The 27,979-nt window shown below is 37.8% G+C and overlaps 4 protein-coding genes across 8 annotated transcripts in view; 3 read left to right on the forward strand and 1 right to left on the reverse strand.

The window, feature by feature from the left end:
- Nucleotides 1–61, forward strand: part of ART4 (ADP-ribosyltransferase 4 (inactive) (Dombrock blood group)) — a 21,327-nt gene extending 21,266 nt beyond the window's left edge. Inside the window, exon 4 of the transcript XR_012373984.1 lies at nt 44–61. The gene's annotated coding sequence lies outside the window, so the exon portion shown is untranslated. The remainder of the gene's footprint in view (nt 1–43) is intronic.
- CUNH12orf60 (chromosome unknown C12orf60 homolog) overlaps nt 1–11,093 on the reverse strand; it is a 14,355-nt gene extending 3,262 nt beyond the window's left edge. Inside the window, exons 1-2 of one of the 3 annotated variants that reach the window (XM_025879651.2) lie at nt 10,979–11,093; nt 5,766–5,934 (exon numbers count right to left, since the gene is read on the reverse strand). The gene's annotated coding sequence lies outside the window, so the exon portion shown is untranslated. Of the gene's footprint in view, nt 1–5,765; nt 5,935–7,807; nt 7,914–10,296; nt 10,941–10,978 lie in introns of those variants that run through there. The other 2 variants (XM_025879650.2, XM_025879654.2) reach the window with 2 other exon arrangements.
- SMCO3 (single-pass membrane protein with coiled-coil domains 3) lies at nt 635–9,661 on the forward strand. Of its 2 annotated transcripts, none has more exons than XM_073877942.1 (2): nt 635–775; nt 7,823–9,661. In XM_073877942.1, exon 2 carries the CDS (start codon nt 7,839–7,841, stop codon nt 8,514–8,516), a length of 678 nt encoding a protein of 225 aa, XP_073734043.1. In that variant the 5' UTR covers nt 635–775; nt 7,823–7,838; the 3' UTR covers nt 8,517–9,661. The 2 variants fall into 2 exon arrangements, with proteins under 2 accessions (XP_073734043.1, XP_073734044.1); XM_073877943.1 differs by lacking the exon at nt 635–775 and adding an exon at nt 5,933–6,029.
- On the forward strand, nt 11,071–27,885 carry WBP11 (WW domain binding protein 11). Of its 2 annotated transcripts, none has more exons than XM_025879649.2 (12): nt 11,071–11,195; nt 13,006–13,113; nt 13,555–13,586; nt 14,433–14,526; nt 16,939–17,135; nt 18,410–18,543; nt 18,759–18,958; nt 19,365–19,556; nt 22,487–22,588; nt 23,014–23,307; nt 24,295–24,477; nt 25,546–27,885. In XM_025879649.2, exons 2-12 carry the CDS (start codon nt 13,050–13,052, stop codon nt 25,977–25,979), a joined length of 1,926 nt encoding a protein of 641 aa, XP_025735434.1. In that variant the 5' UTR covers nt 11,071–11,195; nt 13,006–13,049; the 3' UTR covers nt 25,980–27,885. The 2 variants fall into 2 exon arrangements, with proteins under 2 accessions (XP_025735434.1, XP_025735433.1); XM_025879648.2 differs by having other exon boundaries at nt 11,113–11,257.
- The last annotated feature ends 94 nt before the right edge of the window (nt 27,886–27,979 follow it).

The following is a 27,979-nucleotide window of genomic DNA, read 5'->3' on the forward strand; positions in this document are numbered from 1 at the left end:
GGACTGTCCAATTCTAAAGGCTGTGGGTTTTCTTTCCATTAAGTTATAGGGGACTGAGTGATTTTCCTGCTTCTGAGGTGTCCCTGCTCTAGAGGAATCAGTGGGGATGAGGAAAGAATCTAGAGGGAGAAGCATGGAAGACTCTGATCTAAGCTTTAAGGGAAATGAGTCAAGCTGGACTTTAAGGCTTTCCTACTATCAAGACATTCACCAACACAATGAGAGACGGTAATAAAGAGCTGAACTTCTGGCCAGGAAAGAAGAGCACACACACAAAAACCACATTTGGCTGCAAATATCTGGCTATCTCTTGAGAACTGAAACAAAGGCATCAGCAACAGATGGAGGTGTGAATGCAACAGAAGCTAAAAGAAACTTAGTATCTGGAATAGCTGACAAGACAGAATCCTAGAATCTGAGCACTGCAAAGAGCCATCTCCTCTGCTGAACTGATTTAACTCAGTTGTACAGCACTTTTCAACCATAAAGTCCATTAAAGAACAGAAAATTCAATGTTTCGCCACTTTATTAGCCTTTCAAATTAGATTACTTCATACATACTAAGTTTATATTAATATAGGAAATAGAAGAATTCTGAGAACTAGGAATGCAGAAATCGTCTATAAACCAGACAGGCAGAGGGACCCAGCAGAGACTAGCAAAGGCTGTAAGTCATCACATTCCATGGAAACATCCAGATGAAACCAGATGAAAAAGCCCTTTAACAATATTCCTAAACAACTGCTGGGACTACTGAACTCAGAAACACAGCAAGGTAAGCGATATGGATATTTCTACTAGTATTGATATGATATTCTGGTTCTCCGGATTAAAGGGTACTTGAAATAACATGTCAGTCTTGAATCCTAGCCATAAATATAATAAAGTCACAAGACAACTTTGTTTTAAGAGGACCCTATGGCAGTTTCCTTGTGATTATTTATTTCTCTGAAGACACCAGATATAGGTAGAAAATTAACAGCTTATATAACTGATTAAGTCAGAGGAGAAGAAAAAGCTGTAAAGACATCAATTTTAGAAAGGATTAAGGACAAAATGACACCTGTGTATTGTTTACATGGATTGTAACATTTCCCTTTATGTCTCTAACATCAGTATAAGCACTCAGGATCTGTGAAAGAAGGAATGTGCAATCTAATACTAGTTAATTTATAGTGTTTCTGCTCCCTCATACCTTATATTACATTTAAATGCCGTCTGTCTCCAAATAGACTGTTACCTTCTTGAGGGCAAGGAACATTGTCCACTTTTTTTTTTTATTCTTTAATGTCTTAAGGCATATGAGTAGAGGATTCTCACCTAAGCATTTGACAAATGCTGATGCATGTCATTGATATTCTGTTTTCTGGTCAGAAACATTCTTTAGAAGAACTTAACAAGTGTCATCATACCATCATCAATTTCTTTGTTTTGTTTTTTTTTTAATTAAAGGCCAGGGTTTTGATTTAAAATTAAAGGAGAAGTCTCAGAACTAGCTAGTAGCTGTTATTTTCTCTTGAAAAGTTTCTGGTTTCACCTATCTCCCATTCCAAAACTCCCAAATAAGTGAACTTGCAGGATAGCTGGACCCAATGTGGATAGTGAGGAAAGTGACAGCAGGGAGAAACGCAAAACCTCAGAGAACATGAATGACTCAACGTTGGAGGCTGAGACATGTTTTCTTTGTCACTCTTTCTTTAGTTGTTACTATGGGAAAAGTTCAAACATACACAGCAGTGGAGATGATAAAACAATAAACTGCCATGTACCCATAACCCAGGGTCAGAAATTTTCAAAACAAGCTTGATCTCATTTCCTCTGTAACCCTACTCCACACTCCCTTCCAGATTATTTGGAAGCCAGTCTCAGAGATCATGCGTATCATTTCATCATTAACATACTCACTATGTATTTCTACAAAAGCAAAAACTCTTCTTTTTGAAATTTAACTTTGTGCTTCCCAAATTAACAATAGATATTTAACAGAACCATCTTTGGCTTTGAAACATACACAGTGCCTTGCTATCAAAAATTTTTTTTAATGGTGGTATAAAAGTTTTTGGAATGCAATTTGCAATACATATCAAAAGTAATAAAAACTTTAATTCCCATGGATTATGCAATTCTTCTGGAAATTTATCCTGAGGAAATAATTCAGATAATTGAAGGGGCGGACTGTGTATTAAAATGCCCACTACAATATTGTGATAGGGAAACAAGTGGGTATTTATTAAATTATGGTGGATATCTTATGGAATATTTTATATAATAAAATTATTAGAAAACTAAGAATTTGGGAAGGTGTTTAAGTAAATTAATATAAGATGAAAATTGTTTTTACACTCTTATTACAACTTGGTAAAAATACCTACACATTTAAACAAACTTCAGAAAAGAACAACCAAGGGGTGCCTCGGTGGCTCAGATGGTTAAGCAACTGCCTTCAGCTCAGGTCATGATCTCAGGATCCTGGAGCAAGGAGCCTGCTTCTCCCTCTGCCTGCCACTCCCCCTGCTTGTACTCTCCCTCTCTGGCAAATAAATAAATAAAATCTTAAAAAAAAAAAAAAAGAAAGAAAAGAACAACCAAAAAAATTTAAGATGGTAGGTTTATGGGTGTTTTTCCTTCTTTATTTTTAAAGTGTTTATATATTAGTTGTACTGACTTTATACTTTACTTTTTTATCTAATCTTTTAATTTCTTCATGTTATAATTCTACCATCTATCAGAACACATATCACATGTCACTTTCTCCATGAAACTTCCTCTAATCGCTCAATATAATTTCCCTCTTTAAATTTTATAACACTTGACGTTTAGCTGTTATTCACAGAAGTATCCTGAGAGTTTTTTATTTGAATATGTGATAATCCATACATTTTCATTTTGGAAGGTGATTCCTTCCCCCCCCCCCAAAAAAAACTAACACAACTGTATAGTATTATGAAATAAATCTTAACTTTTAGAGAAAATCACCAATATATTTCTACTATTTCTCATACGCTCTTTAACCTTGAATGTTGACTTCTCATTTCAACAAAATTGACAAGGTTAATTTCAGTGAGAATCCATTTGAGGCTGGTCTTTGTTTCCATTCCAATTTCTGAAAACATGCTGACCACTGGCATCAGCATTTCCAAGTTTCTTTTTTTGTGTGAAATAACAAGTCATGTTACATATACAATAACAATACGTGTGATTTCCAAACTTCCTTTTAGCAACAGAGCAACAGAACTCTCTCATCAAATAAAATTTTATGCACCCACAGTCCAAATATAGCAACAAGAAAGCTCTGCTGGTCCACAAAGACTAGGGTGAAATAAGCATGCCGGAGAGCAAGAGCGCCGCCTGCTGGCCAGAAATTCTCCGTCAGGCTGTCCTAGCGCTCTTTAGACCCTACCTCATGAACCAAGGCAACAAAAAATACACAAATAACAGTACAAACTCTGCAGTTCAGAAATGGATGGCAACTGTGCAGAGTGAATTTTTCACAGACAGGGAGCACTACATCTGATAACAAACACTGTAAAAATCATATTTACCACAAAAATGGTGCAAGTAGTAAGAAATGGATTAAGAATGCCATTTAGCTACCTGAAAACGCCAATCTTTAAAATTCATTTGTAAAGTGACCTGGAAATGACTTTTCAGGGATGCCTGGCTAGCTCAGTCCATATAGCATGAGACTCTTGATCTCATGGTCGTGAGTTCAAGCCCTGTGTTGGGCACGGAGCTTAACTAAAAAGAAAAAAGGTTCTTATTTTATTATCTATTTTTAAAGATTTTATTTATTCATTCCAGGGGTGGGGAGCAGAGGGAGAGGGGCAAGCAGACTCGGCGCCATGCGCAGGGCACAACGGAGGGCTCGATTTCAGGACCCCGAGATCAGGACCTGAGCCAAAACCAAGAGCCAGATGTTCAACCGAGCCACCCAGGGCGCCCCAAAAGAAATGATTTTTAAAAGACTGAATTTTTAAGTCAATATTTAAAAGGTCATGCCTGAAAATGTAGTAAGATAGGGAAAAGTATATGGCTTTTCTTGGGTAAATACTACATACTGTTGGTAAGACATCCCTTGAGGCATGCCTAAGTAACAACTCGGATCTTCAAGAAGGATGCCTCCAATTAATTGCAAGGCTTTTGTTTTGCTAAGTGAAGTAAGCACTTTGAGAGTCAGAGCTAAATTGTCATGGGCAATAGTGGAAATGCTGCACATTGCCAACTGTTTTCCCATGTGTTATATAACCTCTCCTCTAAATATCAAGCATGTATTTAAGAATAATAGTTTGAAAGGGAACAAATTATTAACCTTCCCTAAGTGACTGAATGTTTCCATATGGCCCCAGTATTAATACATATTACCTTGCGGGTGGTTTAAAATTTGAATTTGCACAAATCAAGCACCAACCCTCTAATTTCAAATGACATAATACTTTCAACTCAACAAGTAGTTTGAAGTCTGTCTTAACTACTTAACCAGATTAAAAATGCCATAAAAGCAGGGACCATGTCCTTTTCATTTTTGTATGCTCTATAAAGCCCAGCATGCTACTTTATACATAGCAAGGTACTAGTCCACTAGATAAACAGTTACTGAATTATTAAACTGCTTCCTTCACCAGGCTCTTCAAATTTCACCTGCCCAAAAATAATTAATTAGTTTCACCTCGAAACCCTACCTCTCCCCCCCCTCACCTAACTCTCTAATGTTTACCTCACTGTTGGGATGAAAATAATTTTGAACTGTATTCAGTACTGGGAAGGTATGGTGGCAGGCCGTAAGGAACCCTCCCAAAGCCGTTTCCCAAGAGAAAAGGAGCGAGGAAGGTAAGCCCGACTCAGAAAAATACAAGTCCTTTTTCATTAGATTTGAAAAGTAATTCTGAGCACATCATGATGTCTTACTCAAACTTGTTACAGGCACAAAATTATAGATCGATATCTGGAAACTGGGAAGAAGGGTATAAAAGTGCAGGTGTCAGGGCTTAGGTATATAAAAGAAAGAAATTATAATTGAAAAAGTACTGGGTCTTTGATTTCTGGTAAGATTGAAGTCTTTTCATCAATTAATTAGCTGCTATTCTTTTACTGTCCAGAGTTGTTTGCTCATTTAGCTATTAGATAACTACTGTTTTTCTAATTGATAATAACAGTCTTTAGAAATTCATAGTTCATTTTTCTTGCATTTTTCCCAGTTTCTTTTTAGTGGCTATTTTATCATTTTTTACAAATACTACACTAACTTTTTAAAATTAATTTTTAACCCCCAAAACTAGCCCATTATACCAGGAACATTTATAGAACAATAATTTCAATTATTATCGATTTGAGAGTCTACATTTATTATATATTAAATGTATAGAAGGGTCTGTTTTTAGAACTATTTTGTTCCATGATTCCATCTACTCTTATACCTGTACAATACTAATATTATTTTTATAATGTTTTCATATTTGGGGAGGATAAAGTCCTATCAATACTTTTTCCTGGAAAAATAAGAAATCTTATTTAGTTTTGTTTAATTTTGCTTCAACTCTTGGAAGAAAAGAGAAAATAGAGTCCTCTATATCTGTGTGGGATCTGGGTACATTTTCTCAAGTAAACAGCATCCCAGTTTATTTTTATTTTATGATTAATTTGTCAAGGTGTGTTAAAACAGTGAGTTAAATGGGAAGCAATTGATCACTTGGAAGCATTCAACCTCCTATCCAGGAGGAAGCCTCATTTCTCCATTTGTTTATCGTTAGGTAAATAGAACCACATACCTTTTCTGGAAGCTGTGCCTTCAGATAACTGCAGATGATAGCTGCTAAAGATATTTTACACTTTCTCAGGCTAAGAAAGACTCCTCTCACCTAAATATCTGAATAGGACTGTAGTTGATGATCTTCTGAATTCAAGATGGAGTTTTCACTTCATGATAGTATCTGAAAACTAGGAGCCAAGAAAAGAAAAAAGTTGAATGGAAAATTTCTAGGAGAAACAAAGTCCAGATTCGTGGCTATTGAAGTGCAGTTTGCAACCCAATGGTGAGTTGCAGAATATTTAATAAACCTTCAACAATTTCTTTAAATGAAATTGAGATATTTTCTAAGTACTGTTTTGTGGAAATTTGTGTAACACATGGGTGTGAGTGTGGGTGTATGTGTGTGCGCACACGCGTGCTGGATCTGAATCAAAGATACAAATGAATTTCTGACTGTGATAAAGTTTATTCTAACAAGGGTACCAAGGTATTTTTCTAAACTGAACAGCATAAATGATGATGTTCCCAATCCATTTAAAAAAAAAGTTTTCCTGGGCACCTTGGTGGCTCAGTCCATTAAGCGTCTGCCCTCAGCTCAGGTCATGAACCCAGGGTCCTGGGATCGAGCCCCACATCAGGCTCCCTGCTCAGCGGCGAGTCTGCTTCTCCCTCTGCCTCTCCCCCAACTCATTCTCTCAATCTCGCTCTCATGCTCTCAAATAAATAAAATCTTTTAAATAAGTAAATATTTCCCCCTATTTCCAAATTATATCTTTATGACTTGGAGGATAGGTTATTTTCATGTTTACTTTCTTGAGAGAAAAATATCTTCATTCCTTCATTCCATGCTTGTGAGGTTCCCCATATCTAGACTAAGAGCCATGGTCTCAGAACAGATAGGGCCCCAATTCATCAGGATGTTGTTTACTCAAGAGAGAATGTGCCAGCCTCCACACAGATTTCATTTTCTCTTTTCTCCCAGGAGTTTAAACTAAAAATAAAAGTACCGAGCCCATAGTAAGCCTATTCAAGGTATGCATATTGTAATATTGTTCTTACAGTGCTCAAATTTTTTAACCAAATAAACTCAGAACATACTTATTCCTTTTTCATCTGCATAGTACTCTGAGCCGTAAGAACAAACACAAGAAGGCTCCTACCTGATTCATTTTATTTATTCTATGGTGTACTCTAGCTACTTACTCTTTCTTTTGTGAAATGGCATTATCTTCTTTCTAAGGCTAATTCTATCTAATCTTCACCGTGCCCAAGTGCATTATAAACCAGTCTAAATAATTTAACTTCCCAGCTTTGCAAATGGAGACCGCAGAGGTAGTCATAATTGCACTGTTCCCTGAACCATGCGCAATCTCTCCCCAAGTGAGATTTTAATCTAAAGGATTTTGAATATATACCCTTAACATGAAAAATTTTTGTAATGATTCTGTGTGTTGCCTTTGATGTCCCCTAGGCTTAAAGAACAAATAATTTGCCTGTAAAGACATATAGAGTGACTTGAATATTATAAATTAAGATAACAGTATGTAAACAAACTTAGCTATTAATAGCCCTGAAAACTCAGAGATCTTAATATTCTTCTGGCCCTACTAATTTATCTCCAAATATTAGAGAAATCAATCTGGTAGGTCTATTCAGTGTGGTGAGTAGGGTCTGGGAAAATTAAGGCATACTGGTAATCAAGAGCTAACCATATCAAACTGCAGTCTCTGTCAAACCTTATTAAATATAATTTGGAAATAATCTCATTTATTTATTAATAATCAGATGCTTGATAAACACAGATGTTTCCTAACTAGGATTTCTCTCCACCACAAAAAAAGCTAGTGCCATATTTATTGCATCAGTAGGTTGCCTTGTGACCCACATTCCCATACACTGACTCTAAGTTTCATAAAAATAATTGTTTTAAAGAACCTGTTGAATTTTCTGAGGAATTCCTTAGATAGCACAGTGCTGTTTTTCCACTCATAAAGTAAAAGATTTCCTGGTCAAATGCACTCAGGTAGCAGGTATTTTTCAAAATTTTTAGTGAAAACTTACTACTTTATTTTTCAGAGATTATATTTGAAACATGGCTCAGAGTGACTTCCTCTACCCAGAGAACCCACGGAGAAGGCAGGAAGTAAGCCGTCTTCACCAGCAGCTTCTTGACTGCTTATCTGATAGTTTCCATGCCACTAATACGCTGACTGAGGTCTTAAACATGCACTTGGGGTGCAGGCTGGCCTCCATCGAGATGAAAAGAGATGGGACCATCAAAGAAAACTGTGATATCATCATCCAAGCCATGATGAAAATCCAAAAGGAATTGCAAAAGGTTGATGAAGCACTAAAAGATAAGCTAGAGCCAACCCTTTACAGAAAACTTCAGGATATTAAAGAAAGGGAAACAGAGAAAATCGCAATAGTACAAAAGGTCATTTCAGTCATCCTGGGAGAAGCTACTTCCGCAGCCAGTGCTGTAGCTGTTAAACTTGTGGGCTCAAATGTCACAACTGGCATCATTAACAAGTTGGTCACTGTGCTAGCTCAAATTGGCGCTTCTCTCCTTGGAAGTATAGGAGTTGCTGTTCTTGGCCTTGGCATAGATATGATCTTCCGTGCCATCCTGGGAGCAGTGGAGAAAACACAGCTTCAAGCAGCCATTAAAAGTTATGAGAAGCATCTGGTGGAATTCAAGTCCGCTTCAGAAAAATATCATCATGCCATTGTTGAGGTCACCAACACAGTTAAACACCAAATGAAATGAACAGCCACTGTGTCATTGGAATATTTTTCTGTTTTTCTCAATAATAGTGTTTTGCTTCTTTGATTAGGTTCATTTTCCAAGTTTCCAACATGGACAGAAATAGAGTTAACAAGTTGGAAAGATGGTTTAAGGGATGCTAAAACTTGAGGACTCCAGAGTTTTGTATCAACAACGAATGCCTAAGTCAGTTGGTGCTAGACCCTGCGAGGTTAAAGATTATATCCCAGGATACCTTCTTACTCTGCTCTACCAGACCAACATTAGGTTAAATGCTATTGTAGAAGAGCAGGTGTAGGGGTTACCTCTTCCTTTTCTAATTCACCACTGGCTTCAGACATCATTTATTTCTAAGGGGATGTACTTAGTAACTTCTGCCTAGACACAAACTGTGGACCTTTGAATGAAATAGAAATACTACCATAATTTTGACCTTCAGCTTAAGTCCAATTTTCAATAAACCAGAAGAGACTGAAATACGGGTTTTAACAATTTACTTCAATGATCAAAGGACGCAATGGTTGTTACTTCCACTAATTACACCCTATAAACTCGAATGGATTTTTAAAAGATAAAAGTTAAAACAAAAGATAAAGGTTCTGTTTCTATAATTGCAATCAACCCTGACCAACTGCGGTGTGATGATTAAAAAGCCCTCATGTGAATGTTTGAACACCCTGGAACATTTTAAAAAACAAACATGCAAATCCCAGCTACGCGTGCATAAAATGCATTTAGGATGCAGGGGAGGAAGTTGTTACTCTTTCAGGAATTTGTCATTTAAAGGAGAGTCATAATTTATTACCTCATGAGTTTCCAGAAAAATGAAATTTCATTTTTTACACTAGCAGAATGGAGGATGCTGGGGTGCCTGGGTGGCTCAGTCGTTAAGTGTCTGCCTTCAGCTCAGGTCATGATCCCAGGGTCCTGGGATTGAGCCCCACATCGGGCTCCCTGCTCAGCGGGAAGCCTGCTTCTCCCTCTCCCACTCCCCCTGCTTCTGTTCCTGCTCTTGCTATCTCTCTCTGTGAAATAAATAAAAATCTTAAAAAAAAAAAAAGAATGGAGGATGCTGTTCTTGCTACATAAAACTTTAGGTGCCCCATTTCATTAATTATCTGATCTCAGAAAAATCCAGAGGCTAAGGAGGCCTAGTGGTTCAGTTAACTTCTGCAGACACAAGTGTTTCCTAAATCCTTCACCAACCAGTAACTCCCCATTGTGACTCTTAGGTTCTACTTACATAATCATTAAGTTTGGTGTTTGTTATAGTTGATTCTTGCATCTAAGTACAAGGAATGTGTTGAAATTTTAAAAAGCTAAGCATATGTCAAAAATTCAGAAGCTAGATGAAAGACTTTAATTATTCAAATGGACTCTTCATTTTTCTCTTCTGTCACTGCTTCTTAAAATTAGTTGCAAAACTAAATTAGTTCACCTCCAAAATTAAACTTTATTACTTAACTTACAAGTTCTAAACTACAAGACCTTGTTATTGCTTTTTCTGGGACTCAAAACTCAGCCTAAAACCAAATCAACAATTTTCTAAGACAAGAATTTTCAAAGACTACCTTAGTTTAGGTAAGGAACCCATCTTAAATGGTTAAGTGCACATTTAAATATTCTGCTGTTAAAAATTAATGTGTTATCTCTTTCAATATTTTGGAATATTTATAATTAACAGTAAATACTGACCCATACCTATTTTCCAATAAGGGATATTTAGATCAGAAATAACCAAGGGTATCTCTTAAAAATAAAATGTTTAAATATTTAAACTTACCTTTAAGAGGGAAAAGATAGGGTAAGAGTCTTAGACAAAGAGAGGACAGATGAGAAGGGAAGGACGAAGACTAGACCTAAGTGATAATCCGTATATACGTATAGTGACATCATAAAGGACTTCTAGCTGGTGAGAAGACCAACAGGGAAGAGAAGCCAATATAAAGGAAACTCGCCAAGCGTAAATTTAAAACTGACTGCACATGTATCCCCACATTTCCTGTAGATTACTGTAGATTACTTTATCCGTAGATGAACAACCTGGGGCTCTAACACGGGCACTGATTTATTTGCTCAGGTCTACATATGTTCTGTGTGCCTATAAAATTCCAGACGGACATGACGCCAGGAAAGCGCAACAAACGGAGCAGCAAATGTTATTCAGGGATCCATTTTCAAACAGACACAAGAGATCGCATTCGCTTACACCATGAAAAAACAAAATCCAAAAACCAATACAATTCCACCCTACAGAGACAGCAAAACAGCTCCCTGGCCGGCATGAGCCGGTCTCGTTCATCCCAATAAACACAGCTTCGGGAAATTAAGTCAAACTGTCTCGCTCCGAGAGGCAAAGTCGTCTTCGCATCAGCCAATCACCTATCCCACCCGCTTCGTTTTTCTTATTTCTATTGGTCTAAAGAAGTGTCAATTGACATGTTTCTGCGTAACGGGGGCGGAACCTTAGCAGAGACTCAGCCAATTCGGTATCGATTTGGAGCGGAAGAGACTCTGGTCCTGGAGTTCTTGGTTGCTCTCTATGGTGCCAGGGCGAAGAAACGCTAAGATCTTGGACCCTTAGGGGTAGGAAGTGACGTACGGATGGCGGAGGGGCGCGAGCTTTCAAGATGGCGGTGGCTGGGTGGCTGACCGGCACACAGAGGTGAAGGCCCCTACGAGGTAAAAGACGCCGAGAATCGTCCTCTCCCCGCTTCTCGCAGTGCCAGGAGTCCAGCAGGAGTGTGAGTGTGCAGGATTGTTTCACTCCGTTCCTTCATCTTTTCCCGCCTTGCCCCGGGTCCGCGCGGTTGCCTCGGGGACGCCAGGCCCCTCCGCTCGGTTCTTCCTCTTCGCGGTTTGGGTCTCCCGGGTCACGGACCGGGGGATCGTGGAGCCAGGGGCGGTGCGGCTTCCAGCAGTTAAGCAGCTGTTCATCCGAGTCGGTTCGCGCCGCCTCCTGCCTTTGCTCGTTGACCGGTTACTTTAGATTTGACGTCTTCTTGTACCTCGAGTCAGGGTCAACCGTCGCTATGGTTTCGGCAGTTGCTGCTGCTGTTACTTCTTTTGGTGGATCTGGGCTCCGTTCCACTGCAGCCTCTTCGGTTCTGTGGCCCGATTTCCCTATCGTTCCTGCTTTTAGACAGAAAGTAGTTTGTGCACGCTAAGGCTCCATTGTCTTCCGTAGAAATTCTCTGTAATTCCTATCTGTTCTTTGTTCTGCCTGTGGGAGAAGACGGTCAGAACAGGAGCCCGAGGGTAATTGAGAGAGGACAGCAAAAAAGATAAACAGGCCATCAAAGACAGGAGAGCCCATTTATACTAATTTTGTTTATTTCGGCCTCCCTTCTCCCCCACTCCCAGTTTTTCTGAGAAGGAAACCCTGGACAGGTTAAATTAGTTGCCACTGGAACAGCTCTGAAGCATTTAGCAGAAATCAAGGCATTAACTAATCAACTTTTCTGACAAAAATCTTCAAGGGAGAAGGGAAGGTATAATTAATTGTATGGGCTACTGAAAAATTTACCTCATGATCTTCCCTTTCACACCCTTTAAAAGTCTACTTTCAAAAGGAGGTAAATTTGTCAACTTTATTATTGGGAAGAATATTAAAAAGTTAAACGACTGGAATAAGAAAGAAACAACATAATAGTGTCTTAGGTTAATAAAAATTTTGGCTTGCAAAACATATTCTCTCAAATACAGTCATCCCTTTCAGTTACCATAAAAAATAGAAATCAGGAGTCAAGTAGGTACTGGTAGAAAAATACGTGTCTTGACGTTTTTGGACTCTACTCCTTCATGTAATACTTTCATTTTTAATATTTGCACTTTCAGTTATGTCTTAAGCTCTTCAGAGTCAAGAATTATATGTGAATTAGAACTAAATTTGAATTAAACAGGCTTAAATTAATGAGTTTATACTATCTTACAGACGTTGAGAATACATGTGAAGAAAACCAGGGAGAGAGTCAAGGGTGACCTTTTTTTTTTTTTAAGATTTTATTTATTTATTCATGAGAGACAGAGGGAGAGAGAGAGAGAGAGAGAGAGAAGCAGAGGGAGAAGCAGGCTCCCCGCGGAGCAGGGAGCCAGATGCGGGACTCAATCCCAGGACCCTGGGATCATGACCTGAGCCCAAGGCAGACGTTTAACCATCTGAGCCACCCAGGCGCCCAAGGGTGACCTTTGTTGTTGAACCCAGATCATTACCCCCATTCCCTTTTTATTCCTTTCACCCTACATGTAAACAAAGGGAGGGTGTAGGAAAAGGACTAATGGCTTTTCATATTCATGGTTTATCCCATATTGTTGAAGCACTTTCTGATGGATTTTTTTTTTTCAATTCCAGAGTCAGTCCGTGATCCATTTAAAAAAGTTAATAAAAGGAATGTTACTTTTAAAGAGATCGGCAGAAAGAAATTTCATAATATAAAAAGGAAGAAATTCTGTAAATAAATCAGAAGAATAAGCTATTTCTTTGTCTTTGCAGGTTTTTTTGTTTTAATGAACAAGTAAATCATACAAATTGTCAACATGGGACGGAGATCTACATCATCCACCAAGAGTGGAAAATTTATGAACCCCACAGACCAAGCCCGTAAGTGTCCATTAGTGTGGAGTGATAAAAATTCCAAACACCAGAGAATCTATTATGTCTTAATTATAAAATCAGCATTGCTAGGAGTCAGTTGTATAAAGTTATCCAGTGTTGTGGGCACATGATGAAAACTTTGAACATGCAAAAAAATGCCGATATTTTTAATTTGATTGACTTGCAAAGTAGAATTGGCTTGAAACTTTCTTTCTGTATTTGAAATTTTGGACAGATTAGTTTTGAGAAGGTTAAAACAAAACTTTCCTCAAGATTTTGGTTGGCATAATTAAAGGTTGCTATTGGCATCTGGTGGGTAGAGGCCATAGATGCTGCTAAATACTCTGCAGTGCACAGGACAGCCTCCCACATTAATTTTTGTATTAAAATGGAGAAAATGCTAGCGTTCAAGATTTGAAAGTTTTATATTTTCTCTGTCTCTTAAAGGAAAAGAAGCCCGGAAGAGAGAATTAAAGAAGGTAGGATTTCAGAAGCATCCTGTTAGCCACAAGTGATGTTTGGCACATCTTATTATTCAGGATTAGTGGATTTCAAAACAATATTTACAATTATTTGTCAGAAAAGATACTTTATGCTTCTTATAACAAACAATAAAATTTATTAAGCCAAAATACTATACTTGGAAACTGAACTGAAATAACTTTGCAGATAAGCTCATGGTGGTTATTGTAATATTATATATTTGATTATCTTTCCCACTGAGTTAAATAAATCTCTTTGAAAGGATTTTTTTTTATTTTTTATTTTTTGCTATTAAAGCATACTGCTTTGTTAAAAGCTACCAAATTAATGAATGGAAATAAATGTGATTCTGAATAGCTTTGTGGGTTCATTTTCCTCATGTAGCTGTTGAGTTTGTGGCAAAGTGTTCTCCCAGAACAAGACCGTATTTACTTTTTAGTATTCTTTAACACACTGAAAGAATGCAGATTTTTAATAGTTTTTTAACTGGGTTTTCCTGTTTCATTGTTAAGCATCAAATCCTGCAAAACTTTTCCTTGATATATAATTTTAGAATTTAGCCTGAAAAAAAAAATCTTAATTTAAGTAATTGCTAAAGATACCACAAAATTAAAAGCAATATTACTAAGAAAGTACACATACTAAATAGTGTTTATCTTTTTGTCTAAAGTTGAAACATTTTTTGAGAGCCAAAAATTACATAGCTTTGGTTATGGTAGTTGAAACAAGTGATCAGAAACCAAAGAGAAGTTCGACTTCAGTTTAAATAGATCCTTGATGCAAATTGAAGTAAGAACTCAAGTATGTCCAGTTTTTTGACATAGTGCTCCTTTTTTTCTAAGAACAAAAAACAGCGCATGATGGTACGAGCTGCAGTTTTGAAGATGAAGGATCCCAAACAGATTATCCGGGACATGGAGAAGTTGGATGAAATGGGTAAGAATTTATTTTAAAAGGCTAGATTTTAGAGCAGGGCTAACAATCTGATACACAGAGGCAGGCAGGCAGGTAATGATGAAGCAACACTGGCATAAGAAAAATAGAAAAGCATGATGACATTTGACACTTGGGTTTAATTTTAGTGTCAGAAAGACAAAATGGAGTGGTGGGAGGCGATTGCACACGGGATATCCTCTAGAGTTAGATGAATGCTGTTATTTAACTTGAACTAGTTATTGAGAGAAGATTGAAATCTGGAGTTTTTGTTTTTTTAATCTTGGCAACTACCATGTAAATCTAAGTATTAGGCTACCATGAATTTATCAATTCCCCATTTTTTCCAGTGAGAACATCAAAGACACTTGACCCACTAAGTAAGGTGGTAGAAGAAATCATGAAATACTTAAAATCTAATTTTATAGAATATCTTATATATCATACTGGGATTTCTCCCTTTTTTCACATTTCTTTAAATAATTTTACTCTTTTTTCATATGCATCTTCAGTATCACTGCTTTTGTCATAATCGGAATCACACAAGATAACTGCATGTTATCTTTCCTTGCATCTAAGTTGCTTGAGAATTGTCTGTGTGATGCTGCCACTGGAAGTTTTATCGCAACCCACAAATACCCATTTTTTAATCTTAGAACATGGAGTTTTTTATTTTTCTGCCTTTTTTATGCATAATGAAATGATCTTGGCAAGTTTTGTTTTCAAAAGGTACTCAGTTTAAGTGGTTTGCCAAAAATCAGATAGAAAGTGAAAGAGGTACCGTGGATCTCAATGATACATTAAATGAGTTTTAAAAAAAATCCAGTTGTGTTGGGTTATAGCTCTCTTAAATAATGTAGCGCAGCTTATGCATTTAGCCTGGGCAAGAGTTCTGGGTCAGATTGCATGATCCCAAATCTTTCCCAGTTCAGCTCTAGCTGATCCCATTTGGTGCCTCTGGTTTAAATATTACTATGGGCACTTGATATCCCTGGGGTATCAAGACATTAAATGACCTAGTAAATGACTTCAGATTGATTCATATGGTTTTTAAAAGGAGATAATAGCAGTAATGGGGGTTTATTGAGCTCTTGTCTTGCAATGCACCAATTTTTTTCCACATGTTACAACAACTTTTAGGTAGGTGTATTACCCCTACTTTATGGGTGGGGAAGCTCAGGCACAGAGAAATTTTATACTTCCCTCAAGGTCATGCTGTTAGGACGTGGCAAGCTGGGATTAAAACTCAGGCATTCAATGTTTTTATTAATCACACTACGAGTAATGTGTGATGTCAGACTACCTTCTGAATAAATCACCAAGGTTAAAAGGAATTAGGAAAGAAGATAATTAAACTTGTTATCCATTAAAAGAAAAAAAGGAAAAGGGAGAAGGGAACACTGTTCATCAGAGCTCTAATTATAATTTATAAACCTTACACAGTTTATAAAATACACAAAGTAGTTTAGGCAGAAAAACATACATACATTGACTCCTATAATCTGGAAATCCCAAAGGGAAGGTCTCCTGGAAAACACAGGTATCATTATTAAGACTGTTCCTCTGTCTGGTCTTCTGTCTTGTTAGCCTCATTCAGCACATTGCTAATGAACTTCTTGGGATTGAAAGTGGAAAATGGGTGTGGAATTAGGGGGAAACAAGGTCATAGCTTTAGGTTTATTTTCTTCCACCTGTAAGAGCTTCACTCTCTTATATCAACATTTAAAGTCTCAGAGAAGGATCTGGTTTCAATTTGGATCATGTGCCAGTTGATCTTTGAGTCAGTCACTGGTGAGGGGAATGGAGGGAGGCAGGTATAATTGCCCAGCCAAATTTGGTCTTGTGCTTAATAATCCCTTTTGGGGCAAAAGATCTGAAATTAAGCCCCATGTTGAATACGTGGAAAGGGAAAGGATTGTATGCTAGGTAGACAAAGAACACCAGTCTTATAAAAATAATTAAGTGGTGAGCTAGACACCACTAGATATTTTATTTGTGATAACATTTAGTTCTCAGAGCTTTGTTGTGAAGTACTTGATGTCCACATTTTCCAGATTAAGAAGCTAAAGATCAGAGAATTCAAGTGCCTAAGATCTCAGAATTAAATGACACAGGTGTCTGACTGAAGCCTCACGATAACAAGTTAGTGTAAAGGAGTGAAGATTGATTTTTATTCCAATGATAATGAAAATCAGTTAGGTGACAGACTTTCTTAGAAAAGAAAGTAAAATTAATGGTTTATCTTAAAAGGGTGGAGTTTTGATAAATATCTGTTGCACTTCTTTTTAATTTAAGCGTATACCTGTCTAAAGCCCTTTTAAAAGTTTTAGCATATAAGGACATTTTATTAAATGATAGAGCCAATACCTAAATGACCTTTTGTGTTGAATTTCAGTATCTGCTCTTTTCTCTCAGAGTTTAACCCAGTGCAGCAACCACAGTTAAATGAGAAGGTGCTGAAAGACAAGCGTAAAAAGCTGCGTGAAACCTTTGAACGTATCCTGCGACTCTATGAGAAAGAGAATCCAGATATTTACAAAGAACTGAGAAAGCTAGAAGTAGAATATGAACAGAAGAGAGCTCAACTAAGCCAATATTTTGATGCGGTCAAGGTAATCAAGTTAGAGAGAGAAACTAAAATGTTATATTTAGATTTGCTCTTAAAATTGTTAATGGGAGAACTGGTCTTGATGAACTTCTTCCTCTTGGCAATTTCTTGTCAGACTAAACCTATCCCTACCCCATGAGCCAGCAAATCTAATGCTACATATTTATACGAGAGAAATTAATCCATCTGCCAACACAGTAATAGCCAAAAACTGGAAATAGCCCAGATGTCCATCAATAGGGTAATGGATAAACAAAGTAGTATATTTGTAAAATTGAATGTACTCAGCAATGAAAAGGAATGCTCTACTGATACTCAAAGTAACATGGGATTAAGAAAAAAAATTTTTTTTTTTAAGATTTTATTTATCTATTTGACAGAGACATAGCGAGAGAGGGAACACAAGCAGGGGGAGTGGGAGAAGGGAGAAGCAGGCTTCGTGCTCAGCAGCGAGCCCGATGCGGGGCTCGATCCCAGGACCCTGGGATCATGACCTGAGCCGGAGGCAGATGCTTAACGACTGAGCCACCCAGGTGCCCCAAGAAAAAAAATTTTAACAGATAAATCTCAAAGCATGTTGAATTTCTTTCATAGTTAGGATTCAATTTGTATGAAATTCTAGAACAGGCAAAACTAATCTATAGATGAAAGCATTTGTAAAAGTGGTTGCTTTGGGATAGTGTTAGGGATTGATTGAGAAGTGTGAACTATATGCGTTTGTCAGAATTCAGAATTTATACATTTCATTGTGAATTTTGTCCAAAAATGTAAAAAAAAAATTGTATCATTTTTGCAGAGTAGGTAGTGTAGGTCCCATTTTACAGATAAGGAAACTAAGGAACTTGCTTAGTTATACAGCTAGTATGTGACAGAAATTCAGCAAAGACTAATTTTAGAAACCCAAGCTCTACCACTGGATATATAGTATTTCTAAGTTAATTGATAAGTGCTGTTTATCATCCAGAATATTTAATAGGGTGGCTTTGGTGCTAGATAGTTTTAACAGTTGGATTTCTATAAACAGCAATTTCAAACCATAACCCAAAAGTATAAGTTAATAATGGGAGAAAAACAGCTGAGTTTTGTTTCTTTTAGAGGCGATAGAGATTTTTTCCATTCACTGGCAGGCTTTGGAAATGTTGACAAATATTGATATTCTTGTTTTTTCCTGATACTTAGGTGGAAAGCAAATCGAGGTTATGAAACCGCAGAAACTGAATTTTTAGTGTTGAATTTGTGGATTACTCTGATACTATTTAAGGACTTTTTCTGTTTCAGAATGCTCAGCACGTGGAAGTGGAGAGTATTCCCTTGCCGGATATGCCACATGCTCCTTCCAACATCTTGATCCAGGACATTCCACTTCCTGGTGCCCAGCCACCCTCCATCCTTAAAAAAACCTCAGCCTATGGGTAAGGAAGTGGTAGCATAACTAAATGACATTTATTAAAAGTACCTTGTAACTGTCCAGTGCCAAAATTATGGCAGTAGGAATTAAAAGGCAGTGTGAATGTAAGCGATGCCTCACCTGATGAAATGTGAAATAAGAAACCCCTTGAAAATATTTTAGAAGAGGAACTAAATACCTCATTACTGTGAATGTGATTACTGTGGAATTTTCTTTCAGACCTCCAACACGGGCAGTTTCTATACTTCCTCTTCTTGGACATGGTGTGCCACGTTTGCCCCCTGGCAGAAAACCTCCTGGTCCCCCTCCCGGTCCACCACCTCCTCAAGTCTTGCAAATGTATGGCCGTAAAGTGGGCTTTGCCCTAGATCTTCCCCCTCGTAGGCGGGATGAAGACATGTTATATAGCCCGGAGCTTGGTAAGGAGTGACTGTTCCTTTTGCTCTTGCGACCTTTCCACTGTCCTTTTTTTTTGTTGGCCCTGTTTAACATCTGGTTCACCGTCCTCAGAACTTGGGAAATAAGTGAGGATTACATGCACATACTAACAAGACGGATAAATCATAGAATTTACCCAAGTAAAAGCAGCATACGTAAGGAAGTACAGAAATGTTTATTGTGTTTCAACTAGGCTTTTTTTTTTTTTTTTAGAAAAGATTTTAAAACTATTACCAAATGGAAATATTGTCAGACTCTATGAAGAACTCGTATCATATACGAATCATTTTACATAATGAAGTTATTCTAAGTTAAATAGCACAATTTTCTGTGCTTTGGTTGGTATACTATGTAGTGCAGGGTCCAGTCATAATACTTGTTTTTCAGCTCAGCGGGGTCATGATGATGATGTTTCCAGCACCAGTGAAGATGACGGGTATCCTGAGGACATGGATCAAGATAAGCATGATGACAGTAGTGATGACAGCGACACTGACAGATCAGATGGAGAAAGTGAAGGGGATGAATTTGTGCACCGTGATGATAACGAGAGAGACAACAATGAAGAAAAAAAGTCAGGTATGTGCAAATGAAAGTTCTGTGGCTTGATCAGTAAGTAGCACACAAGATGAAGTTCCTGATTTATTAATGCATCTGTGAAAGTAATTGTGAGCACCTTGAAAAGAAGGATCATAGCTTTATTCATTTTTATATCAAAAATCTAAGAAGTTCTGGACACATAGTACTCAGTGGACATTTGTGGGTCTGGATAAGAAAGACGAATAACCACATAACTATATTGAGAAAGCCATATTCACGTTGTTTTTTGGTTAAGTCTGCTTAAATATTTGCATTTGAAGCCGTTTAAATTTTTTTTTAAGGCTTTTTTTTATTTATTTATTTGAGAGAATGAGATAGCATGAGAGGGTCAGAGGGAGAAGCAGGGAGCCCAGTGCGGGACTCGATCCCGGGACTCTAGGATCATGACCTGAGCCGAAGGCAGTCGCTTAACCAACTGAGCCATCCAGGCGCCCCCTGTTTAAATTTTTTGTGTTCATTGTGTCTCACATCAACCAGACCATAATTATAATTTAGCTACACCTGTGAGTGGAATCATGATCTAATGGAAACATCCATAATGTATGATCTATGTCTATTTGATTATTATAAAATCAGACTGAGTTATGTGTATTTTTAAAAAGTAGTTACGACAGTCCTCAAGAAAATTTTAAGCATCGTGATAAATACTGAGCAATACAAAATGTATAATCTGTCACACCTTGATAGTCCTGGAGTTTCTTTTAAGATTGTTTTTGTAGGGGTGCCTGGGTGGGTCAGTGGGTTAAGCGTCCCAACTCTTGATTTCAGCTCAGGTCATGATCTCAGGGTTGTGGGATCAAGCCCCTGTGTTGGGCTCTGCCGTCAGCGCAGTCTTCCTCTTCCTCTCCCTCTGCCCCTCCCCCTGCTCATGAATGTACACGTATGCTTTCTATCTCTCTGCCTCAAAAATAAATAAGAGCTTTAAAAAAAAAGAAATAAGTTGTTTTTGTAGCTTACAACACCATATTTATGTGGTTGTAATACCACTGATGTTCGTATTTGTAATGATGACAAGTTTTTGTTCTGATATTTCTTAAGAATGATAGTTGCAGGGGCACCTGGGTGGCTCGGTTAACCGTCTGCCTTTGGCTCAGGTCATGATCCCAGGGCCCTGGGATTGCGTCCCATGTCAGGCTCCCTGCTCGGTGGGGAGTCTGCTTCTCCCTCTCCTCCCTGCTCTTGCTCTCTCTGTCTCTCTCAGATAAAATTATAAAATCTTTAAAAAAAAAAGAATCATGGTTGCAAACCAAAAGCTATCTTAACAAGGTGGATAGAGCTGGTAATGAAAACTATAGAGGACTTTCGTGGAAGCCCTCAGAGCCACAGCAGCTTCATTTTTCTCTGCAATGTATTGTGTGATCCTTTGCCTCATTTTCCTCTTTTTCTGCCAACTTGTTTTATTTCTGTGTACTCACCAGTGTACATGTGCTTAAAGTGGTTCTCCTACTGTGATTTGACATTTATCTAATGTTTACACTGAATTTTTACTATATGCAAGGAATTTTCCTAGACAAAGGCTACAAAGTAAACAAAACTAAAGCCCTGCCCACATGGAACTTTGTAAATGTTTACCAACTAAGACTGCTCCTAATATTGCACCATTTAGCAAGATGTTTAATAGCATCTAGCGGATAGCCTGATTTACCAGGTTGAAAAGGTTCCCTCGTTAAGCATCTGCCTTCAGCTCAGGTCATGATCCCAGGGTCCTGGGATGGAGCCCCACGTTGGGCTCCCTGCTCAGCGGGAAGCCTGCTTCTCCCTCTCCCACTCATCCTGCTTGTGTTCTGCTCTTGCGGTCTCTCTCTCAAATATAGTAATTATTTAAATAACTAAAATAGATAAAAATCTCTAGTCTTAGTTTGCTAAGAGTTTTTATTATAAATATTTTTAAGTATCTCTTGGGATGTTATATTTTTTCTTTAAGTTGTTTATTGTAATGATTTATATTCATGGCTTTTCTAGTGTTCAACCTTATCTTGCATTTCTGGGACCAACCCTACATGTTTATGATGTGTTTTTCTTTTAAAACACTGTTGGGTTCAATTTGGTTATAAAATTGGCCCTTGAACAACACGGGGGTTAGGAGCACTGACCTTCTGTGCAATCAGAAATCCTTGCATAACTTTTGAGTCCTTCCCAAACTGAACTACTAATAGCCTATTGTTGACCGGAAGTTGTACCGTTAACATAAACCGTCGATTAACACATGTTTTGTATGTTGCATGTATTATATACTACATGCTTGCAATAAATAGTAAGCTAGGGAAAAGAAAAGAATGTTGAGAATTCATAAAGAAGATATAGTCACAGTACTGTACTATATTTATCACAAAAAATCCATGTGTAAGTGGACCCACTCAGTTCAAACCCATGTTGTTCAGTAGTCAGCTGTAGTTTACAGTAGATTAGTTTCGGTACCACAGTTGTGCTGGCTTCATGAATTCTGGATTGCATTCCATCTTTTCTGTGCCCTTCTTCAGGAAATTTCTGTAACTTAATGTTTGGCTGAACTTCCTTATAAAATTATTTGGGCCAGGTTAAAAATAGATTTCTAAACTACCATTTCAGTTTTATATGTTTTGGTCTTAGCACTTCTGTGGCCAATTTTTGTGGTATATATTTTTCTAGAGAATTGTGTATTATCTGGGTGTTCCAATTTTATTGGCATAAAGATGTTAATAGTATTCTTTAAATTTTTGAAATTTACAGATTTTTAAATCACAATAGCATATGTTTACCCACCAGTTGGCACTTCTTACTCTATCTTTTATATGGCTGACTCTTCCTGGCACTTAACTTCAGCCAAATAGTGGGCAGCAATCCTGCCTGGGGCTTTTAGTATTATATAGTATGCATTTGCTGAATTTTGTTGTTCCTAATCCACCCCATTCTCTCCTTCCACCCCTTAGGTCTGAGTGTAAGATTTGCAGATATGCCTGGAAAATCAAGGAAGAAAAAGAAGAACATGAAGGAGCTGACTCCTCTTCAAGCCATGATGCTTCGAATGGCAGGTAAGACAAGGAAAGAGTAGTGAAATCACCTTTCGGGTATTTACTCCTGCCAGTTCCTTTATGTACATTTTCCCATTTAGTATCTCAACAACCCTGAAGTAAGTAAGTAATCCGTGTTTTACAAAAGTTAAGGTTTGGAGACATTGTAAGCTGCCCAGAGTTACCCAGCTAGTAAGTGGTTAAACTGGCATTTAAATCCAGGTCCTTCTTGTTCTAAAGCCTGGGCTTGTTTTCCCTGGGCTCCACTAGCATAGGTGAGTAGAATACTATTTGATGCCTCCATATCCAAGTAGTTTATTGAAGAAGGCTATTTAGTTGTTAATTTTAAGAAAGCACTTAATTGAGCACGTGTCTTCAGACACTGCTACTTTGTGGGCTATAAAAAATGAATCAACTCCATTTACCTGGTTTACTGTTTCTTTTAGGTCAGGAAATCCCTGAGGAGGGACGGGAAGTAGAAGAATTTTCAGAGGATGATGACGAAGATGATTCCGATGATTCTGAAGCAGAAAAGCAATCACAAAAACAGCATAAAGAAGAATCTCTTTCTGATGGTACATCTTCTGCTTCTTCACAGCAGCAGGCCCCCCCACAGTCTGTTCCTCCTTCTCAGATCCAAGCACCTCCCATGCCAGGACCGCCTCCTCTTGGACCACCACCGGCTCCGCCCTTACGGCCCCCTGGACCACCTACGGGCCTTCCTCCTGGACCACCTCCGGGTGAGTCAGCTCTGATACGTTGTGAATAAATAAGTCTACCTGTGATTAGAGGGATGAAGTCGTTCCAAAGATATACACCATTAGTATCGATGTTTTGTTTTCTCCTAGTATAAGTCACGGAGAGATAAAGGGTAAGTGCAGTTTGTTTATTCCTACAGCACTGTTTGCAATTCATAGTGCTTTTGACAGCCATCTTTTTCTACAAAGCTCTCCTCTTTTTAGGGTTCTCTAGTTCTGAGGTTAGCAGGCAGAGGAGTATGAAACTGGGGGTTTCTTCAGTACTGTTTTTTAAATGCAACAAGTTGACCCAATTCTAAATTGATAGCTAATGGGACTGGGGCACAGTAAATACTAGCAGGCATCCTTCTTTGGTTGGGAATTATTGGATGTCAGTCTTTAGAGACAAAAGGGATCAGTATTAATATAATCTTTGGCATATAAGAATGAGAAGTTCATTTGAAATTTGAACTTCTTGGTTACTTATGATTTTATAGTCCATCCTGTAGTTGTCCAGTTAGGTTTTCTTCATTGAGTTCATCCTTTTCTGATTGGTGGTGCAAAAGCACATTACCTGTCTTATGTCATCTTCAGTCATACTTGCCTCTGTCTTCCTATGTTTCCTGGGGGGATCCTTAAAACACCCTGCTTTATATTCCATTTTCAGCTTATTTTGGAACCATTTAAGAATTCCTCTCTTTGTACAGTTTCTAGCCCAGCACAGCTGTGCTATTAAAAAAAAAAAAGCTATGCTTTTTGTCAGTACTGGCAAATAAAGAGAAATGATCCATAACAAATCCAGTTCTGTGTCTCTGGTGCTCAGATATTTGTTGAATGAATTCTTTTTCTACCTATGTTTCGATCAGTTTTTGAAGTTACCTGATTTCAAGTTAAAATGCTAAGTCAGACCACACTTGAGTTACCTTTATACCATAGTTAAGACTTCGTCTGTATGTCTCTTATATTAATTTTTCATTTTTCTCTTTTCAGGAGCTCCTCCATTCCTGAGACCACCTGGAATGCCGGGACTCCGAGGGCCTTTACCCCGACTTTTGCCTCCAGGCCCACCACCAGGCCGACCCCCTGGCCCTCCCCCAGGTCCACCTCCAGGTCTGCCTCCTGGCCCTCCTCCTCGGGGACCCCCACCAAGGCTACCTCCCCCTGCACCTCCAGGTGAAGCTTTTGATTTCTAGTACAAAAACTTGACCACTATGTATTTCATCTGCTCTAAGAGATGTTTTCACATTTCAGTATCCTGAAATCAAAGGGTATCCTAAAATGATGTTTTTTAATTGCTTTTGGCCTAGGTTGAAGTTGAGTTCTTCCACAGGGTATTTGCACTGGATTCTGCCTGTCATGTGAGGGACTTTTCCCAGGCAGAGACCACTTTGGATTAAATTCTCCATTTGAGTAGGGTGTTGGGGCGGGGGGGCAATTGTGAAGTCATTCCATATATTTGCATGAGTACAGACTTTAAGTTTGAAATTACAAGGCAGATTTCCTTGTGCTCTTATGACATGTGGTAGGTGTATATCTGGTTTATTACACTGTCCCAGTTTAATGTGAAGGTCTCTTAAACTCCCCAGCTTGGACTCTCAGTGGTATCTGGAGTAATTATGAGTCTGTATAAGCAGTAGTATCTTATAATTGGTCTTAAAAGTGGCATTTGAAAAAAATTAAATCTGCAATTCTGGGTAAATGATGACAGTATGTCTGAACCATCAAAGGACATGAATTCTTTCCCAGTGGCGGTAACCTACTGTGATCAGTTACATTCATGTCCTCTGATGGTTAAAATTCCATTTCCTGCCCATTGGGTTACCTTTTTCAGGGGAGGAATGGTGTGGAAATCAGTAAATGATGCATGAGAATCAAACCCCCAATCTTGGCCTTGATAGCATCTGCACTATACAGCTAGAATAGAGTCTTGGGCTGTCAAATCTGAAATCATATTTGAAACCAGTTGGTGTTGACAGCTTTCTATTTTAAAATAGTACATTACTCAGAAAGGAAGAAAACCTAAGTACAGGGTACAGACCAGAAGTGAATATTATTTCATAATAAAATATTCCTTACTATCAAAATGTATTCCTGAGTTTCAGATAGTAAGCAGCATGGTTTTAGCGTATTTCCTGCAAATGCCAATTTTTAAAAAATTGTCACCCTATGTTTTTCACATCCTTCATAGTAGTTAAAATTTATTCTGGTAGTCTTCATTTGCCTGTTTTCTCCTTCATTTAGGTATCCCTCCACCTCGTCCCGGCATGATGCGCCCACCTTTGGTGCCTCCACTTGGACCTGCCCCACCTGGGCTTTTCCCACCAGCTCCCTTGCCGAACCCGGGGGTATTAAGTGCTCCACCCAACTTGATTCAGCGACCCAAGGCGGATGATACGAGCGCAGCCACCATTGAGAAGAAAGCCACGGCAACCATCAGTGCCAAGCCACAGATCACTAATCCCAAGGCAGAGATTACTAGATTCGTGCCCACTGCATTGAGGGTCCGTCGGGAGAATAAAGGGGCCACTGCTGCTCCCCAAAGAAAGTCAGAGGATGATTCTGCTGTGCCTCTTGCCAAAGCAGCTCCCAAATCTGGTCCATCTGTTCCCGTCTCAGTGCAGACTAAGGATGATGTTTATGAAGCTTTTATGAAAGAAATGGAAGGGCTCCTGTGACAGCTTTTAATGCCACAGCAGGTTTCTGTTCGCATCAGTGGTTCGTGGGGAAAGAGGCTCTTACTAAACTTAGTGAAAGAGCGACTTTCACTGTCAGGGTATTTTTAAATTTCAGTTCAAGGAATATCCTAAAGTTTAGCCTTGTTCAGAATTTATTGCATATAAGAGAGGATTATTTCATTCAGAATAGATTGGTTATTGAAGCAGTGCTGCTAACATCCATTCCCTTTCATACCACCATTTCATCCCATTTGTTCCCCTTCTCCAGTTCTTTGGAAACTTGTGATAGGGGTGGGGAATCTTTGTTACTTACTTGTTTTGATTCTCTTGTGTGCAGTGGGCACTGGAGTAGAGATTTCTAGGGAAAAAAAAAAGGTTTATTTTATCCCATCTTGCCTTTTGTGTTTGAGTTATTTTAATATTTTCTTGTAAATATTTTGTAATATTTTAGTGAAATGGATCTCAGTGTCAATTCCTAATACAAAGCAAGATATGTGGGAAGAAAATGTACAATTCTTTGATTAAAATTATTTCCCACTGACCTAAACTTTGAGTGTTTCGTGGAATAAATAAATAAATGTTCTACACCAAGATATCCTCTGTGTTAACTGATAATATATAAATATGGTATCTGTTACGGGCAGAAAAGAAGCAAGTATTTAAAAATTGTGTTTTAAGGAACTACCGTTGCTGGTACACGATGAGAATCTTATTAAGAATATGATTGAAACTAAGTGTTAAATTTTAAGGCATAAAGAAAAGAATTATTTTCCTTAATGGACTATCATATTGGCTTTGGAGAAATTGAGAGGTTATTAATTGCATAGAACATGAGTCTTTTCCTCAAAGATTGTTTATTTTTCCAGAGCTCTGTAAGCTGACACTAATTGATGGGTGAAAGCTTTTAAACCATGTCTAAATTATTAGATAGCCAGAAAAAGTTACTTTTACTTTGTTCAATTTGTCAGTTGTGTAAGTTTTTATTATTAAAAGACATAAAATGAAGAATGCTCAGTACTGTTAATTTGCATTGATACCATTTTCTTTAGTTTTTTAATAACTAATTCAGCTGGTCAGTAATCCTGGGATGAGAGTATTGAAGCTAATGATTTGTGTGGATTATCCAGTGGCCCAAAGTGTGAATATTTTATGAACAAAGATGTACACATGCACATGCACAATGAGACGATGTGTACATTGGGTTTAAAATAGGCATACCTATTCTTACTTTCCATTGTATCTTCAATACCTTTCATGTGAATCCCATGTCATCAAAAATTGGTAGTATCCTAAAAAGATAGTACAATAACACAATAAGGCTTTTATTTTCTTGCAGGTGATTTCCTTGATGGATTTTTAGATTTCTATTCTGAGATCCTTTGTGGGTGAGACTTTTCTTGGAAGTCATTCTTCCAGATTAAAGCAAGTCCTGTCAAAGCAGTCTGTAGGTCACTTTGGATTTTTTTTTTTTTTTTTAGTATAATCATTCTAGCTAGGCCAGTAAGTGAATTGAACCTTTTACCATTTAGATGCAAGGATGGAACACAGTTACATCATCATCAAGTCAGTATTATAATTTAAATGTAAACAATTTTTCTTTGGTATTTGGTCTGCAATATTTTTAATGTTCTTGCAATTGGTATTTTTTCCGAGATTTCTGTTCATGTTTATTAAGGAAGCTGTTCACAGTTTTATCATAAAGTCATCTTCTAGTATCGCTTGTTTTATTTTCTGAAAACAGTTGTAAAATCTGACACATTCATATGTGAGCTGTATTTGCAGGAAAGGGGAATCAGCAGTTCAAAATTTGGGTAGATTCTGAGTAGGAATTTGTTGTCATAATTTACGTTATGGTTTCAAAAAAATGGATCACTGCTAAGTTTGATACAAATCTTTAATCAGACAATATGGCTCAATACTGTTTCCTTCTTAAAGTGTCACTTTATTATACATTAACTGCCCCTTAAAGTCATTTTGAAATTCCTTTTACTCTTTTCCCT

This window comes from Callorhinus ursinus, unplaced genomic scaffold, assembly GCF_003265705.2.
Source record: "Callorhinus ursinus isolate GAN/ISIS: 27379988/994484 unplaced genomic scaffold, GSC_fseal_2.0 scaffold27, whole genome shotgun sequence".
NCBI lineage: Eukaryota > Metazoa > Chordata > Mammalia > Carnivora > Otariidae > Callorhinus > Callorhinus ursinus.

Coding starts and splice junctions, on each gene's coding strand:
- WBP11 (XM_025879649.2), top strand. CDS start 13,050: ATGGGACGGAGATCTACATCATCCACCAAGAGTGGAAAATTTATGAAC. Junction 18,959..19,364: donor GTTATATAGCCCGGAGCTTG/GTAAGGAGTGAC, acceptor CTTGTTTTTCAG/CTCAGCGGGGTCATGATGAT. Junction 22,589..23,013: donor CATGATGCTTCGAATGGCAG/GTAAGACAAGGA, acceptor TGTTTCTTTTAG/GTCAGGAAATCCCTGAGGAG.
- SMCO3 (XM_073877942.1), top strand. CDS start 7,839: ATGGCTCAGAGTGACTTCCTCTACCCAGAGAACCCACGGAGAAGGCAG.